The following is an 18,838-nucleotide window of genomic DNA, read 5'->3' on the forward strand; positions in this document are numbered from 1 at the left end:
TACACATTATGCAATGAAAACAGTTACACCCTGGCTGGGTGCACAATCCTCCTTCCCTCTCAGCTGAACTCCCTCTGTCCCCCCCATGCCCCTCTCCTCCCCATTTCAAAAGAAAAGTCGTTAAGCCAGGGATAAGTCTAGCGCTTTACTCCAGTATCCATCAAGGAGGTCTGTACCAGCTATGGTTGCCCCAGGGCAGATCTGTTCCTGTGCCAGACTTGGCTACAGTCTCTGGGGCACCGACCTCTCTGCCTCTGGCTACCGTAGAGTGTGGCTGGAGAGGGGGCAGCTGGACTATTTTGCTGCTGTGCAGTTCAAAACTTTTATTATACATTGACCCGTCTCTGGACACTCACCTGATTTCCCCCCCTACCTGGCACCCGGTGCTGTCATTGGCACTTGTGCAAAGCAGGTGTGCGATGCCGCCCAATCAGAATTCTCCACTCAAACCAGCAGTTGCATGTGCTGCGCCATGGATCAGTTGTAAATTACAAAACTCAGCAGCGGGGAGTCAGGCGCACTGCTTTCAGAGGATGAAACCTTTCAGAACTAGCATCTGCTCTGCTCTTCCTTTACGGAGGGTGTGTTTCCAAGGGGAACGCTCTGTACCATGAACAGTAAAACTGTGCGATTACCAGTGACTCAGTCTGTGGCTCTTCCATTCCTTTGAGAAATGGTTTCTCTTTTCGATTTGCAGGAATGACTAAACCCCAGGCACGGCCTGTGACTCAGGATGGAGGGTACACAGTTACAAGTCTACACCCCGGGACTTGCCTAGACATGGCATGTCTCCCCTGTGATCACTAGTTCCGCGAAGGGGGCCATGTGCAGTCTGTGCCGAAAGCTAAGAACTCGCTGGTTGTTGTGGTTATTGGGGGACGTATGGATGGAAAATATTGTAGGAGTGATGGAACGTGGGGGGATGTGCTCCAAAGCTGCTGGAGGTGAAACTGCTCACCTAGGCGGAGGTGGTTCTGGGAGCGAACTCAGTGCAGAGGGAGAACAACTGACATCTCTCAGCCCAGCCAAGCTTTTACAGTCTAGACAAGGGGCTGGCTCAGGCCCTTTACAGAGCACAAAAGGGGAGAACATTGGGGCAAACGGAAGGTGACAAAATGCCCCAGGTTAGGAAAAGAGACAAAAGGTCTGGAACTGTATAACAGAATACAGAAGGCCACAGCTGACATCCATTATGGAGGGGACACTCTGCCAGGGTGGGTGTCTTAAGAAACGTGGACGCCAGCTCTCTCGCCTGGCCAAGCGCTGTATGGACTGCCCATTGGGTGAGAATTACTTCATTAGACAGGAAAGGAACTCAGTCATAAGTAGCGGCTCTAGAGTGCAGTTTAGATGTTTCTTTTATCTGTAACCAGGAGTTTTCCATCCTTAGACTCGCTTCTATTTGACTCTCTGTCTTAAGCTTTGTCAGAGAAATGTGTATATCAGCGAAGTGCCTGGTGCTAAGGAGAGTGTTGAGCGGAGGAAAAGCGAGTGAACTGCGGGACGCTGCTTCCATGGAGGCAGCAAATCTGTGTGCACTGTGTCCAGAAGTCGAGGGCCTGGGCACTCGAGTGTAAGGAAGTGGGGTGTACAGACAGGTCGGAGGGACCTGAACCCCAGGACTGGAGCTTAACTAGGGGGACTATTTCCAGAGATCTAGCCATGGGTTAATTCTACTCTGGCCCCTGACTCGCTTAGGGAGCCTAAGGGAGGATGAGGACTGATAAGTTAGGTATAGAGAGATCGCTTTGTGGAAAGTGTCCCCCCTCCTGTCTTTTATCATTTTCCTGTCTGAGCTCATTCGAGAGCATTGTGAGTGTCTGGTTTCACCCCCGCCCTTGTTATTGGGGTCTTTAGTGCACTGGATGAGAGACACCACATGTGCTGTGACGCTCGGAGGACCTTGCCCAGACCTGGAGAAGAGCTCTGTGTGGCTCCAACGCTTCTCCCTCTCACCGACAGGAGTTGGTCCAATAAAAGCTATGACCTCCCCCACCTTGTCCCTCTCATTTCCTGGGACCGACATGCCTATAAAACCCTGCACACAGCACTGCCTGAGCAAGCAGCAGAGAAATGAAACTGAAAGCAGAGAGAGTTGTAAATCTCAGGGGCGCCTCCTGGTGAGAACTTCTTTCATTTCTCCCTCCCGCGGGGAAGGATTTTGCCGAAGCTTTCCCTGTTCCCCCAGGGCTGCGGGGGCTGAATGGGACTGGCTGTATCTGCCTGCAGTGGGGGTTGTTTTTATGGATATTTCTAGGGTAGAGGAATTTTGGGGGTGTCTGGCTGTTAGATGCACCCGACTGTACCAGCTATAAATTAACACACCTCCAGCAGGGAAAGGGGGTCTCAGAACCATTCCCCACAGTGTGCCCCCTGGTTATACATTGTTTTCTGCCACTCCCAGAGATGGCACACTAGATGGGCCTGCGAGCAAGCATAGGCTAGCATGAGCAGCATTCCAGACAGAGAGAAGAGAGGTGATCAAAGAAAGAAATCAGCTCTCTCCTCCCCCAGGCAAATGCAGATAGACCCTGGGGAAGGTCAGGGCCATGCAGCCGGAATGGGTAGGATGCCAGAAGGCAGGGCCTGGCCTGGGAGAGATGGAGACGCCTCTCTGAGTACATCTACATCACAAATGATGCTTTACTCAAAGGTGTGACCAGAAGCTATTCAAAACCTTTAGTCTCCTCATGCCCCCGAAGATCTCAAAGCTTTTCAGTCTTTAATGCACTTATCACACCACCCTTCAGTTTACAGATGGGAAACGGAGACACAGGGAGGTCCAAGGTCACACACAAAACCTGTGGCAGAGCAGGGAAGACACTGGATTTATGGTTTAGCCTTATTACAATAATCTGCAACCCATTATCCTCCCCGCCCTCACTGTTCTATGACAGCAGAGATGTTAACGGGTCATTTCGGCTAACCACTTAGGCTGAACAACCGGTTGCAGCAGCTGTGACACTCCGAGGCCTGGTCTACGCTAGGGACTTACATGGGTAGAGTGATATCTCTCAAGGGTAAATCCACGCCCCTGAGGCCAGTTCTATATGATAAACGTACAGCGGTATCGCTCTGTCGCGCAGGGATGTGAAAAGTCCACACCTCTGAGCGATGCCGTTGTACTGACCTAACCCCGGTGTGGACAGCGCTCTGTCGACAGGACGGCTTCTTCTGCGGACCTAGCTATCCCCTCTTACAAAGGTTGATTAACGAGCATCTTCACCGAAGCCCTACAGCAGCGCAGCTGCACCGGTGCCTTTGTGCTGCTGCACATTTAAAGTGTAGACCTGCCCTGAGAGATGTGTCTGGACTGCGCGAACCCCCCCTGGGGAGGTGGGTTATCTATGTCAGGTGTCAGAGTAGCAGCCGTGTTAGTCTGTATCCGCAAAAAGAACAGGAGTACTTGTGGCACCTTAGAGACTAACACATTTATTAGAGCATAAGCTTTCGTGGGCTACAGCCCACTTCTTCGGATGCATCCTCAATATATGTTTCGCCCTATATGCATCCGAAGAAGTGGGCTGTAGCCCACGAAAGCTTATGATCTAATAAATGTGTTAGTCTCTAAGGTGCCACAAGTACTCCTGTTCTTTTTAGGTATAGACATACTCCCCACTCCCTTTTCCAGGCCTGGAGCAGAGCGCTGTGTGGACAGAAATTGGCCCAATAAAAGCTATTACCTCACCCCCTTTGTCTCATACACAAGTGTTAGCAGGCTCAGGGCCTTGGACAATACATAAATACACAGCCCCTGCTGTGGGACTGACCCCCTCACTCCCAATCGTGTGTCTAGGCCCTGGGCACAGCATCGCCTTTCTGTCCGGGACTGTTGCACGGTTATACCAATAGTAGCCCCGACCCCTGGGGCGAGACACTCCGCGAGACAGGCAGGGGGGCTCCTCGTGTCCAGCCCGCTCTGACCTGCCCTCTTAGTGCAGCTGGTTCTGGGAAGGAGCCGCTGCGCTGCGGTGCGAAGGGACCTTTTCCCACCCCGCTGTAGCAGCAGCGCCCTGGGGAGGCAGCTCCGCCCGGCCCTTTGCGCTGCCCAGGGGCGCGTGTGGCTGTCCCTGGCAGCCCGGGGTGCCCAGCCCGAGCGGGGAGCGGGTCCGAGCCCGGCGGGCGGGGCGGGGCAGGGGCACCGGCCGCCAGGGGCTGCCCCGGGGTGACGTTTGGAAAGCGAAACTCGCCGGCTCTCCAGCGACGCCCACTCGCAGAAACAGAAACTTTGCCGGGTCCCTGGGCAGCGGCAGCCGGCGCGGAGCTCAGGTGAGCGGCCCCAGCTCGGGGCTCGGCCCCTCGGGGAGCTCGGCCGGGATCAGCACTGGGGGTGCAGGAGCCCGGGGGGTGCAGCCCGACGCCCCGGTTCCAGCCCCGGGAGCTCGCGGCGCTCGTGGGGGGCTATGACCAGCTGGGGGGGCTTTGCAGAGGGCACGGACCCGCCCCCACTCCGCTGCCTCGCCAGGGGCCCGGCTGGGGTGGGCCCCCCGCCCCCCTGCACGGCCAGGACAGGCCCGGCTATGGGGGGCGCAGCGTGCACCCCGGGGCTCCCCTGCCCAGCGGGCGGGGCTGGGTGATGCGCCAAGCGGGGGGGTGGCCTGGCTGCGGGCAGGGGCAGGGGTAGGGTCCGGCCGCTGCTCTCCCGCGGGCAGGGGCGGGCTCCGCGGTTGCCCCTTCGTCCCCCGGGCCGGGCGGCTGGGGGCAGCTGCGATCAGTCACAACCCGCTGCACCCTGGGACTTGTAGTCCGGAAACGGCTCCTTCCGCTTCGCGCTTGCCTGGGGGATTAATTTGCATACAGCGAGCGTTCCCTGCCTTGCCATTGGCCGAGCGGCGGAGCTCATTAGCATGGGCTCTCGGGGATAGGGAGGAAGCTCTCTTGATGTGCCTGGCGGGCGCGGGAGGGGCCGTGAGCCGATCTGCATGCTGGCCCCGCCCCCTGCCGCCCCTCCCCCACCCCCTCAGGCACGAGAGGCTGCAGGTAAGGGGCTCGTGAGGGGTGGGGGCGGCGCATCCCATGGGGGGCTGAGGGGACTGTGGGGGGGGGCTCCCTCCTCTATGCAGGGCTGGCTGGGGGCCCTCTCCTGGGGGGCCCACCCCCACTCCCCTGCCCCAGAGGGGTGCTGGCAGCAGCAGGGTGACCCTGCTGCCCTGGGCTGGGGGAGTCTCAGCTGGGGGGGGGCCTTGTAACTCAGCCTGGCCTGGGCAGGTGTTGTGGTCCCTTGGCCCAAGTGTCATGGGCCTGGCCTTCCCCTGTGAGCATCCCTCCTCGTTCCAGCGTGTACCTGCCCTGTCGTCCCACCCTCCCACCTCGGGGCCTCCCCGGTGCAGCCTGCCGCCTACATGCCTCGTGCCAAGTTCCTTTGTCCACAGTTTAGGCCATGCTTGTGGTGATCATTCTTCTGCTTTATTATTTGCAGCGCAGTAATATGCCCAAAGCCCCAGGCCCCTGGTGCTGGGTGCTGTACGCACACATGACAACAAGCTAGTCCCCACTCCAAAGAATTTAGGGCTGGATTTTCAATCTAAGAATTCAGCTCTCCTTTAGCCACTAAAATAGACGGAGATGCTGGGTGCCGAGCATCTTTGAAAATCTGGCTCTTACTAAGGCAAGAGGCAACCGATGAATACAGTAAGCAACTATGCAGTTCGGATACTTCCTTATCCCCTTTTTAGTCAGAGCCTTCTTTAACTGTGATCCTCCAGAAAGAGGGTATACCAGATTCAAATCTCAGTACTGGTGGGGCCTACAGCTCCCTGAAAAAGTGACTCCATCAGTGTGGTTTCTAATGATTTTTTTTCTTCTTCTTTAAATAAAAAAAAAGTATAAAAATTAGCTTCAGCCCAGAGTTTCCTGTCAGTTTTTGTGGTTTTATAATTGCATTTCCTAGCTTTTAGAACATTTTTCTCTCCCATGTTACTGTTTTGCAAAAATAATGTAAACAGGCAAAACTGACTCTACGGCAAATGTCACCAAAGGCAAATAAGCAAAGTGAAGGGGGAAAGCAGTTGGGGGGGGAGGAAGCTGTGTGTGTTTTGCAGTTTGTTTGTTTTGTGCACAATTGTCTTGTTACCACATGCACACAAAGGAAAGGAAATAGTGGGTTACATTTTACAAATCTGTATTTTTGTTAAGTCTGTAGGCACACATTCTGTGAATGATTTAGGCTCTTAAAACAGTTTTCATTAATTTATTTTGCTTGAAATATTTGCACTTGCTTTTTTAAATAAATGAGCTTAACAACTGAAGTCTCTGTTGCTTGTGAGGTGTGGGAAGCAGGGAGATGGTTTCATTTTATGCCCAAGTAATGGTTTGTGAGGCCTTGAAACATTGCTTATCTGACCTCTGTTGCTTTCACATTTTCTCAGTGTCCTGAGGGTGAAATTTAGCAAGGGCCCAGGGTCACTAATAATGAATCAATGTTTTGCTGTCTCTCTTAACCATTTGTGTGTGTCTCTCTTCCTGCTTTGAAACAGGCGGCATAAAACTTTTCCCTGAGGCAGCAGTGTGCAGGTATGAAGTGCCCTAAATGCAACTACATTTCTCAAGATGCTTCTCCCAACTTCTGCAGCAGCTGTGGGTTCAGGCTGCTCCCCCACATCAGCACACAGAGTAAGGAAAAAGGTAGGAGGATGGGGGTAACTTGGGTTTACTGCTTGGCTGACTGTAGGATATTGCAAAGAGGCAAAGTTATTTGACATGTACACATGATGACATGCAAATAGTACTTAAGCAGCAGAGGTGCTCTAAACTGGATGTAGCCTGGGTCCCCGAATCAGACATTGCCTGTGGGATCCCTTACCCCATATGGTTGGTATACCAGATCTGAGCAGAGTTGGCAGATAGATCGGAGAAGGTGGGGTCCACTGGAACATGCTCAGGCCTTGCCACTTTGAGCCCAAGCCACCAAACAGGGAGGGGTGAGAACATCCTAGTCGTAGTAGCTAGGAGGCAGGGCTGAAAGAAGTCACTGGGCTTCCACTGGTGGGGTGGCTCACATGAGGGGGGATCCCTACTGGAAGAACCTGGCCCCAAAGCAAGAGAAGTACAGAGTGAGGTGGTGGTGGTGGGGGGCATGGCCCTGAGGTGACCTCCCCCCCCATTGCTGCACAAACCAGATTGGCTGGGGGTTGAGTGCCACTCCAGAACAAGGACACAGACATAACTATGGACCACCTGGGAGGGTTTGAGCCAATGAGCAGGTGGAGGAGAGAGGGGGGTGGGGCTAGACATGCCCAGGAACTGGGAAGACTTGTAGAGAGAACAAAGAAATAGCAGCGGGAAAAGTTGCAGTGCTGAGCTGGGGCAGAGAGACACCGGGATGAATGGAGGCAGGCAGAGCTGAACTAGGAGCTGCTTGGAGGAGAGACCAAGGGAGACTGTTAAGGACACACAGGCAGGAGTTTCCAGGCCAGCTGATACCAAGCAGCAAGCAGCAGAGGGCACAGACAGGTTGGACTGACCCAAGGGTGGTGCAGTTGCATCGGCACAAGGCAGAGAGTTTGTGCATGTCTGGCTAGGTGTGGGGGTAGGGGCGGGCTGCGTATTGTATCAGGGTAAGGGAGTTTGTGTAACCCCTGCTAGAGATCCTGACCTGGGTCTGCTCCTGGCTTTGCTGGGTTGTATAAAAGTGTTGTGCTTTTGTAAAACATGGTACTTGTTCCAAGGGTTACCTCTGGTCTCCTGGAGAGAGAGTTGGAGTCTGTGCAGAGGTGTGTGGCTGGGACCTGTTCCCCAACGCTGGGAATCCCCCACCTGACAATGGGCAGGGTGAGAATCCGGTTGCCTGCCTTATCTCTGCCTTATAGATGTCATTATTATTGTTACTTTTTACTGCAGTAGCACCCTTAGACGTGTGTTGTGTTGGGCACTGTGCGAACAAAGGATTTTTTTTTTTTGTAATTGGGTTTTTGCTGTTTCCTGCTTTAAGATTGATAGAGGAGGCCTGAAACATTCGTGCCAGAAGCTGGAAATGGGCGACAGGGGATGGATCACTCGATGATCATCTGCTCTGTTTATTCCCTCCGAAGCACCTGGCATTGGCCACTGTTGGAAGACAGGATTCTGGGCTAGATGATCCATTGGTCTGACCCAGTGTGGCCGTTCTTATGTTCTTTTGTTTTTATTTCAGAAATTTCCTGATTGCTTTTTACTTTAGAAATATCTGGAGTGTCAAGGCTGCTCTTCATTGGTTTGGCAGGAGTACGCAAAGAGCTCTAATGCCTTGGCCTGCACAACTCATAAAGCGGCGAGGGCCATATTACTCCAAAGAAAACAGCTGAGGGCTGAAACCCCCCGGTCCCCCCGAAACACATCCCCTGCCCCAGCGCCGCCCAGCCCTGCGGAAACAACCCCCCTCCAGCCACCGACTTGCCGCTCACCTCCTCACCCCCCACCCCAAGTATAAAGCCTCGCCGCCACTGTCCGCCCACCCTCTCGGCTTGTCATACCCCCATGAAATAAGGGGAGGGGAAAAGGGGGACAGTTTGAAGGGATTTTCTGGGGCTATGAACTAAGGGGAGGGGGAAGGGGGGCAGTGTGAAGGGATTGGATGTGACTGTCCAACACACAAACACAGGGGCCGCAGGGAGCCTGGGGGTGTGTGTGTGGGGGGGGAAGGTCCCTGGACCAGGGAAGGGGGCAGCAGTTGGGGCAGGACAGGTGCAAACAACCAGCCCCCCCCCCCCCACACACATGTCTCCTGGCTGCCCACAGACAGTTCAAACCCCCCCTCCACACACCCCCGATCACTACAGAGGCTGCCCTGGGACCAACCAGCGCAGTAACCACCCGGCCCCCAACCGAAGGGGGGTTTTGGGGGGGGTGTCTCGGCCCAGTTCTCCCCCCCCCCCCCCCTCCCGAGCTGCAGTTCGAGCCCAGGCTGGGTGCCCCTCCCCTCACTCAGCACTTACCAGCTCTGCCTCGTGCCCAGCGCTTCCCGCCTCAGCAGGCCCCGGAAGAGACGCACCCGTTGTACGCCAGGCAGAGGGAGCGGGAGATGGAGACGTGCGGTTCTGGCCGTTAGGGTGGTTGGTGCACGGCCCGGGCACATGGGGCTGTGAGGCGGGCCCCCCTGGGCAGGGGGCGAACACAGCAGCCCCACCCTGCCGCTTGCCCGCAGGCCACACAGTGAGCCCACGTGGGCAGCATGTTGTGCAGGCCTGCCTTGCACTGAATGGGCGGCAGGTGCTGAATCTTTAAGCAGCTTCCTTTTCCAAATGAAGTGAAATAGGTGCTAATAAAACACACACTATTTTGAGCAGTCTAATTGAAAATCCCTTCTCTCTCAACTGCTCAGCTTTCAGTCTGTAGCAAATGTATCTCACTTCTGCACTATCGTCATAGTGTAAAATAGTAATGGGGTTTAATTCAGGCCTGAGCCAAATGGCTTATCAATGTTTTCATTCAAATCTTTCTGCTTTAAGGTTGTTTAGATGTCATGGCAATTTGAGGAGACAAAACCAATTCAGTGTATGTTTTAGGAATTGTACTGAGAAGACAAACAGGGAAATGTAAAACGAACTTCCCTACAACACTAAACAATGCAATAATTAAATTGAAGTTACAGTGGAGATCAGATGAATTAATCAAGGAATTAGCGTAAATTAAAATCAATAATTCAATAAGAAAGTAGATTGAGACCGCTGCTTGCTCATTTACCTGGACTTTTTGAGGTTGCAATTTGATCTGCTAATACCCCTCAGTCTCTTGCCTGAGATCTTGCAAGCGAATCAGGGTATTGCAGCTTCGCACTGCAACTGCATTGCGCAATCCTGGTAGAGTGTGATCAAGCTTAACCTTTGGTTCAATTTTGGGGTCTTCCCTCCAACGGACATTTCTCCACTACATGTGTCTAAGGCCACAGTGCTTTTTTTCCTCCTCTGAGCAGGTGAGAGCAGGGAAACAACAGGAGATGACTCCATCAAAACTGTTACAATTCCTTATCTGGATTATAGTTAGGGACTGACAAATGGGTCTCTGGACCTTAAGGCCTAGCCACTTTCTTGGACCTGACTTATAGCCCGTTGCCTTTTGACCTACACAATTGTCAGTGCCCCTTACTCATTCAAACCTCACATTTCAGCAATGACACTTAGGGCAAGTCTGCACTATAAAATTAAGTCGACCTAAGTTACGTTGACTTACAGCCCCACAGTAATTAAATTGCTTTTGCATGTCCACACTACGCTCCTTGTGTCAGTAGTGCGCGTCCTCACCAGGAGCGCTTGCACCGATTTAACTGTTAGTGTGGGGCATTGTTGGACGTCTTCTGAAAGGCAGCAACCGTGGATGTCAGCAACACAGTGTCTACGCTGACACTGCGTCAACCTAACTACGGCAGCCTAGGCGCTGTGCTTCTTGTGGAGCTGGTGGTATTAAGTCGGTATAGTGGGCCAGTTACATTGGTGGGAACTGCATTTTAGTGTGGATACTTACAGAGTTATGTCAATGTAAACTGCTTTCCATCAACCTAACTGTAGCACAGGTCAGGCCGTAGGGCCGCACAACCCACAGTAGGAAATTACCGAACTATCACCTATGGTTTGACAAGGTCGTCTTGCTCTAACAAAGCCCAAAGACAAAACTGCTTCAAAGCTGCTTTTGAGATCCTGTTAATATAAAAACAACGAGGAGTCCGGTGACATCTTAACAGATCTATTAGTCTTTAAGGTTCCACTGGACTCCTCGTTGTTTTTTTGGATACAGACTAAGATGGCTACCCCTCTGATACTTGTTAGTATAAAGTCGTTAAAAAAATGTTAGATGTAAGTTCATACTTACAGTACTATAGAGCTAGATGCCCTACAGAACAAGTCTTTCAGCCTAGACAGAGTCACAGGACTTGAGTTTGTCATGTAAAACGCAAGTGGAATTATTTCTCAGATCCTTTCGGGCCCCTTTCATGCATCATAAAGAAGCGAACAAGGACACAACTGTGATTTCTATCCCGCCTCCTTTGCAGGTCACCTTCTATATTACATTTGTTATTTAAACCTCCATTTTACTTGTAGATTTTTTTGCATTGTATTTGTTTCCTTGTTGTTTTTTGGGGGGAGGGGGAGGAGATTTTATGCTTTGACACTTGTGATTTGCTGTGGGGATAGATAAGCTGTTGGGCTTTGTTGGCTTTGCCTTTCATACCCACGTGCTCATACCAAGGCCCTGTTCACGTCACACTCAACAATTCTGCCCTGAGGAGGAGGAAACTGGTAACATCTGTGATACAATGGTGAATGCACCACTCAAGATGATACTGCATAAAGCCATGGCACGTATGAGAAGCCAAAAGTGTGTGTGGGGGGGATTCCTGGAGGAAAAAGGAAGGAGTTGGGAGCAATTGAAGATGATTGGAATGACGTGCTAACAAAGGCAGGTAAACAAATATGAAAAATACACAAGCTAATGATACCCTGAGCACAAAAGCACTATGAAACACAGCTGCTATAAGCAAGTATCTGGCAGTATAGGTGACAGTATTGATTTACTACTTGTCCACTACCAGAATCAGTTCCTCCCCTGGAATGTGCAGCGCTCATGCTGTGGCAGCATCTGCGTGGTGGGATGGCAGGTTTGGGCAGAAGTGTTGTCAAAGGATAGCTCTGAAGAATTTTCTTGTGCCATGTATCTGACCCTATCCTCCACACGCAGATTGGTTTGTTTGCAAATCATGGCATGTGTCATTGGATGTTTTTCTTACTTTCTTATGGACCTTTTTCCCTTCCTGTGCTTCCTGTGACCGATTTGGAGCTGCCCTGTGAAAATTTATGGATACTGTATGCTGGCCTGGTTATTGGGATGTCTGCTGTATGAATGTATTCCTTTAACTCAGTAGGGGGCTCTCTGATATGTAGGCAGGAAGGAGAAGAATGGCTGGAGAAAGATAGCCACCTCTCAGCCAACACTTAAGAGTCATTAAGGAACAATGCTTTAAGGTGCAGCCAGCCCTGTAACTCTGATGCTTTTGACAGAGGAGGAGGGCATATTTCTGCACTGAACAGAGGAAGGGATGCTTTGAGATTTCAGCCTTGGGGCTGAAATATACTTTCAGGACCAGCCCTCTCTAATCTCCTTTTTTGCAGAATAAGTTCAACGGCTTGTACAGTTTTGGTCACGTGATGCAAGTGGTCTCAGAGTGGGGCTTCCAGTTTAGTCATTTTCACTGGCCCTTCTCTCTTAACCTTGTCCAGGGAGGGATAGCTCAGTGGTTTGAGCGTTGGCCTGCTAAACCCAGGGTTGTGAGTTCAATCCTTGAGGGGGCCACTTGGGGATCAGGGGCAAAATCAGTACTTGGTCCTGCTAGTGAAGGCAGGGGGCTGGATTCGATGACCTTTCAAGGTCCCTTCCAGTTCTAGGAGATGGGATATCTCCATTAATGATAATTATTATTATAACCTTGGTTTAGGGCTGAGAATTGCTCCTTTCCTCCCTTCTGAGGTTATTTCCAGTGTTCTCTTCAGAAAGGGGTGTGGAAGCAGTGTTCATGTCTCAGTCAATGCATTTAATCAGCATTTGTGATTTCCCTTCTTCCTTCCTGAGAATTACATTTTGTCGTCTCCTTGTTTCCTCACTGTAAAATTAATAGAGAACTTTTTTTCAGTTGTAGGAAGTGGAGATGTAAAGCCAGCTCCAGTCCCTGAGGGGGAAATGGAGAGTGGAAGAGAACTGAAGGTAGAGGGCGCCTTCTCAGTGCCAGCTGCTGATGGACAACCACTGACCAAAGAAACACAGGGAAAGCCAGGAGAGCTGCTGTCACAGAGCTTGGGGACTCAAAGCGGTGTCTCGAAGAAGAAAGTGAGTATGTCGGAATGCGCTGGTTCAGACTGTGTACTGTGCGGAGACCTTGAGGAATCTTCCCATTTCCCTGCAGTATTGGAGTGGGTAAGGACACCATGTGCCAAGAAGCATGATTCAAGCAAATAACTCTTCTGCTTTCTCTCTCGTTTACAGAATGAGGCACCTATTACTAATGCTTTTTGCTTTTGGTCTGGAACCACTAATTGCATTTTTTTTAAAGGAAATCGGATACATATTTTAATATAATAAATTTGGTAGCAAATGGTGTCTCCGTGTATGTCGCTGAGATACTGAATTATACAGCTTCCCCTAATAATATGTTTCCAGCAATAATAGAATCAATAAATGATACAGGAAAGCTTCAGGATTAAAAATCTGTCTGTCCCAAGTCAATATCTGCTTGTTAGGGGATTTGTCAGCCAATGCTGCTACGTTAGGCTGGGTCTGCACTAGAAACCTTTGGCAGTATAATAATGTTGCTTAGGGATATACCTTTCTGACGTGTGTGTACCAACAAAAGCCCTAGGGTAGACATGGTTATGCTGGCCAAAAATGCTTTTGACAGTATAGCTTACTTTCTTCGGGGAATTGGTGTAAGAAGCTATACCACCAATAGCACTCTTTTGCTGCTATAAATTGCGTCTGGACTAGGACGGTATGCTGGTACTGCATAGCAAAACCTTTCTCGTGTGGACAAGTCCTTTAATGTCCGATTCTCATATTGCTGAAAACTTTAAATGCTTGGGAAAACAGATTCTCAGAGTTACTTGGATTTCAAATCCTCTTTTATTACAATTTATAGCAGAGGACTTAAAAAAATTGTTCCAAGCTGCCTCTTTCTTTAACGGTGACTTCATAACACCGACAGCTTTATTAAGTGCCAGAATATTCTAATTGAGCTCCCCAAGACATTTAAAAAAAACCCAACATGCCTCTGCTGTTTCCTGTTTTGTGAGTTAACAAAATCTCTCATGAACATAGAAACTTTACAGCTACTATCATAATCAGAATTTTTCTAGATTCTAATTAATATTTTAATTAGTTCTTTGAATGGGATTCATGTAGTAAACATTGGCCCAAAATTATTATACAATAAACAATACTTACACAACAGTAGACAATAAACCATTGTGTGAAATGTCATACACCAGAATACATGTGGAGGGATGGACAGGGAACTTATTTTGTAATATAATTTTGGCAGAAATACCTACAGTTATGCATTTTTGCCACTGGCATAGTACGTTCCCTGATTTTATTGTGGTGTGGTCAGTGTGTGTTTGGGTTTTTGGGTTTTGTTGTTGTTTTTAAATCTGTAACTTCCAGCACTGTGATTTTTGTATGTAGATAAGTGAATATGATGATAACAGCTAAACAAATTTCACTGAGACTTGTGAACTGCCCACTTAAAACCTGGGCTTTCTGTGATGGTCAGAGAGCAATACACTTGCAGGGTGAAATTAATCCAATGTGGAGTGTCGCCCGTAGGGCTAGCCTGCTGGTTTGCTTTATTATATCCTGCCTATTAGCTACTGGTTTGCTCATTTATTTGATTGTATTTTGTTTGGTTTACTCTGTTATGTTTGGCTGTAACGCAAGGAGCCTAGAGGTCTGTATCTTGTATGATTAGTTTCAGCAAGTTAGCATAAGTATGGTGAAGTAGGCCTGGTCTACACTCTGTGTGTGTGTGTGTGTGTGTGTGTGTGTGTGTGTGTGTGTGTCTAAGTTACGCAACTTCAGCTACATGAATAACGTAGCTGAAGTTGATGTACTTAGATCCACTTACTGCGGTGTCTTCACTGCAGTAAGTCAATGGCTGATGCTCTCCTGTCAACTCTAGACTAGACGCGATAAATCGACCCCTGCTGGATCGATTGCTGCCCGTAATGTAGACAAGCCCTTAGACGTGTCTACTGAAAAGTAGGAGTTGGAACTCAGTGGTAAACAGTGACCACAGGGAACACTGCAGGAACGTGTAAGTGACAACCATAAACCAGTTCAGGCAAGAAGTGACAGGTCTGAGAATGAGCTAATTGGATTAATATGTATAGATATGTTAGGCTATAGAATAAGTGCACCCCAATATTATGTGGGTGAGAAAGTTAGATTTGGGCCTGGAAGGTTGGACCTTAGCATGAATATTCATGATAGTGCTTAGGCCCTATAAAGGGCAAACCACCACGTGGAATTATTATTCTGTTACTTCTTCCTCTTCTTTTGAGTTTTAGCCTTTTCCTTTATCTTTGAGTCTTTCAGCTGTCGATTGTTAACTTAGCTACTCAGCATTTGACCCTTCAGCTCTATTATTCACCATCAGTCTTGGGCACTGAGGAACCTGAACCGTCGGACCCATTTGGCAAAAGAACGGCCATACTGGGTCAGCCCAAAGGTCCATCTAGCCCAGTATCCCATCTTCAGACAGTGGCCAGCCAGGTGCCCCAGAGGGAATGAACAGAACAGGTGATCATCAAGTGATCCATCCCCTGTCTCCCATTCCCAGCTTCTGGCAAACAGAGGCTATGGACACCATCTCTGTTAACCCCCCTCTAGTCCTAGGATAAAAAGGGGTGTTAGTGGGATACAGATTGTTTTACCATAATAAGCCATAAATCCGTGGGAGCGACATGTCTACAACAACACTGCATACACGTATTTCCATTATCACTTTGGTTCCTGTAGGGACTGCAGTGCCAGATTCCTTGCACAGTCTCTCCTTCTCCAGTGTCGCATGTTGATGAGCGAAGTGGTAGTTGGAGAGGGTATGCTTTCTCCCCGCCCCCAAGTCTCACGCACTCGCCGGATAACGTTCATAAGGAGCAGCAGGAGGAAAATCTGACTTGTTTCAAGTAGAGAAATAATTTTATTAAAAAATTGCCCATGCCATAAACTAAAAATGCAAGCTACAAATAAACACTGCAGTATAAAGTACTACTCAGCCTACCCTGACAGACAAATATTGATTAGCAATTATACCTCACTTCCTGATCTCTCTGAAAGTGAAGCCATTTTTCAACAGACAGCAAAAGCTGCAAGCGGTGTAGTCTGGAGTGAGTTGGATGATGCTAATCCCCTTTCCAGAAAGAGGAGAAAGGAGAAACCAATCCAATTTGAGGATAGCAGCCCATCTCCTACAAGCCCACAGCAGGTAGTTCTCATGAGTAGTTCCTCTACCCGGAGCAGCCTAAGCAAGCGCATTGGCCTGAAGCCCCAATTACTAGCACAGGTGTCTGTTCTGGGTCCACAGTTGGATGCCAGCCTGAAGTGATTAAACTTAATAACTGCTGTCCGCAGTTTCCTGAATGGGCCCTGCCTGACGCACTGGGCAGAGCCAGTGTCTCTGTAATTCCGGTGTATACGTAGTTCTGAATCTGGAACCAGTCTCTGTTCACAATCTCTGTGCTGGCAAATGAGGCGGATGGATTTGTCGTTTCTCTCCTTTCATCACATAGCTCTGTCTTTCCCTCCTCCAGCTTAACAGGGTGCTTTGTAGTAGCTGTCCATGTCTGTCCACATTCACCATTGCTCTCCTGCTATTGTTTGTGCTTGTTTACCTGCGACCCAGCTGTATGCTCATTGGAGTGACAATCAGAAGCATGAGGTGGGAAGACCTTTGTTTTTTTCCCCACCTGCCTGAGTTTAAAACCAGCAAATACGGTGAATCCGGCCTGGGTTTGATAATTTTGACTGGCAGGTGAGTGGGGAAGCAAGCCAATTAGTTTTGGAAGAGGTCATAAGAGGATTCTCAGCCAGGAAGAGCCTGGCTTCAGGGAAATCCACAGATAGCATTCTCTCACTTTCAGCTAGTGTGTCCCTTCCATTGCTCCAATACTCCAAGCACGTTCGTCTCACCAGAACCGTTATTGTGTGTTGTGAACCTGACCCTTTTATGTCGTGTTCTCAGTCGGGGGCATTGAACAGAATGTGTAAAATTCTTTAGTTTGATACTTGTGAGATAGACGCTGCTACTTTGCTGTAGCGGCATTTAAAACTGTTCTAAGAATTTTTGTATCCGATTTGGTTTCTTTATCAATAAGAAGGGGAAAAAAAAAAAAAAGCCTTTCCTGCTTACACACAGCCCCCTACTTACATTGCCAGGACCCTCGATTTCACCTTCCCCAAGGAGTGAAATACTCCATAAATACAACCAGCTGTAATCATGGAGCAAGTGAGAAGCTGGCAGGAAGGCTTAGACAGTGTCCTTTTCAGAGCATCATAATATTCTACATTTTATACAGAACTTTTCATTCTGAAGGTTTCCCGCAAAGACCTTTACCAACCATAGATACAGGACTCCCTTCCTCATTCATGAAATGCAGCAGCCGCTGAGCTGGAATATATATAAAGCAGCGGTTCTATACCTGCAAGAGTGTAGGACATGAAGAAAGGAAGAGTCAGGTAGCAGTGCTTAGGTCAAATGCAGTTACCTAGTTTAGAAGTTGGTTAGGACTCTCTTAATTTTAAGTAGCTCACACAAGCATTTTCCTTCTCTCTGAGCTAAGGTAGGATTTTATTCCCCCCCTCCCTGTTTTCCTTTGTCTTTAAAATCAGAAAGTGATGGCATAAGCAAGGATGTTTTGGGGGCTGGGGTTGGAGTATGACAGAGATGGACTAGTTATTCTGTCTCCACCTACAAGGGCCACGGGGATTGAGGACATCCCCGCTATGTTAAGGGAAGCAGTGAATACAGGATTTCCCCATTCTGAGTAAGTGAGGATGTGTGTGTGTTTTTACTTCCCTACACAGAAAAAGAGAAAGAGGAATAAGAGTAAGAAGAATCCTTCCGGCTCTGGGATGCAGGACTCTTTGACCTCTGTAAGTTCAGCACCTTGTAGTCTGGACTCTTCTTTGAGCTCAGAATTGGCTGGTGCAAAAAATCCAACACAAGAAAGCCAAATCCAAGAGAATGAAGTGGCCAACGCAGAGGCTGAGTCCTCTCCCTGTAACAACGAAAGTCAGATTAAAAGTGACTGTTCGTTATGCCCCTTGGGAAATGAAGGTCAAAGTCCAGAGATGATTGTGGAAGACAATCCCAGCAGCAGTGACACCAGGCACCAGTCAGTGCAGAATGGCACCAATGATGAGCTTGCTCAGCCTGCAGGCTCCAGAGCCACAGAGGAGAAGATGGAAGATGAAAGTTCGCCAAGTGATGGACAAATGTCCAGAGAAAATAAGGGCTCTGACAAGAAGGAAAGTGAGAGGGGCCCTGCTGAAGTTGACCAGCCTTCAGGAAATAGAGTAGATACCCAGACGTCAGGGGGAGACAGGGATGCACTGGCTTCCAAAGAAGAGGGAGAGTGTGTGTCCTTAGGGCTTTGCTCCAATATGGAAGCACCTGCGAGTAAGGATTCAAATTCTGATGCAGACCATCAAAGTCAGAAGAAGAAAGTCTCCTTTTCTGAAGCTGCAACAACACAGAGCAGAAAAGTCGAACAAGAGAGTAAGCAGCAAGCAAGTGCTCCAGTTTCAAAGGTAAACTGCCAAATAACCATGTGATTATGTTGGAATAAGTTTCCTTCTTTTGAACTTTGAAATGGTTACTGCAGTAAAATGAAGCCTGTTCATTGCTGCCACTCCAGTCGAACAACCTGAGGAGGTAGGGAGGAAGTAGGGGGCGCTTTGCAGCATCTTGCCAGTCTGTTTGCACAGGTATATCTTACATCTGTGAACTTCTCTGTTCACCTTTGGTTAGTTCCAGGGGTGGAAGAGTTGCCCTTAGTACAAGAATAACTATACTACAGTAGTCCAAGTGCCTCTCCGTTGCTGGGTGCTTTACTAAACCATCTTGGGGTTAAGTCTTCTCCTCCCATCTCCAAAGCCCCCCATTGGGTTCAGCTTTATTTCTGAGCAGAACTTTATTCAGTGAAATGAGTGTAATCTTCAGCATTGCTCTTGTCAGTTTTCTCTCTGTTGTTAATGTAGCGGGTACAGCTGTTAATTGGCTCAGAATCCCTGTCAGTTTTTCCCCATAGAACGTGAAAAACGCATTGTATTGAACTTTATCTCATGGTCCAGTCCCCCTCACCCCCCTCCATTCCCCAATCTC

The 18,838-nt window shown here is 49.2% G+C and overlaps 1 protein-coding gene across 3 annotated transcripts in view; it reads left to right on the forward strand.

Annotated features, from left to right (window-relative positions):
* The first annotated feature begins 4,214 nt into the window (after positions 1-4,214).
* RNF213 (ring finger protein 213) overlaps positions 4,215-18,838 on the forward strand; it is an 85,718-nt gene continuing 71,094 nt past the window's right edge. For 2 of the 3 annotated variants that reach the window (XM_054047502.1, XM_054047504.1), the window contains exons 1-4: positions 4,215-4,269; positions 6,477-6,624; positions 12,599-12,792; positions 17,539-18,264. In XM_054047502.1, the coding sequence (XP_053903477.1) occupies positions 6,516-6,624; positions 12,599-12,792; positions 17,539-18,264 (1,029 nt within the window). In that variant the 5' untranslated portion in view covers positions 4,215-4,269; positions 6,477-6,515. Of the gene's footprint in view, positions 4,270-4,953; positions 4,981-6,476; positions 6,625-12,598; positions 12,793-17,538; positions 18,265-18,838 lie in introns of those variants that run through there. The other variant, XM_054047503.1, reaches the window with a different exon arrangement.

This window comes from Malaclemys terrapin, chromosome 13 (genome assembly GCF_027887155.1).
Source record: "Malaclemys terrapin pileata isolate rMalTer1 chromosome 13, rMalTer1.hap1, whole genome shotgun sequence".
Classification (NCBI taxonomy): domain Eukaryota; kingdom Metazoa; phylum Chordata; order Testudines; family Emydidae; genus Malaclemys; species Malaclemys terrapin.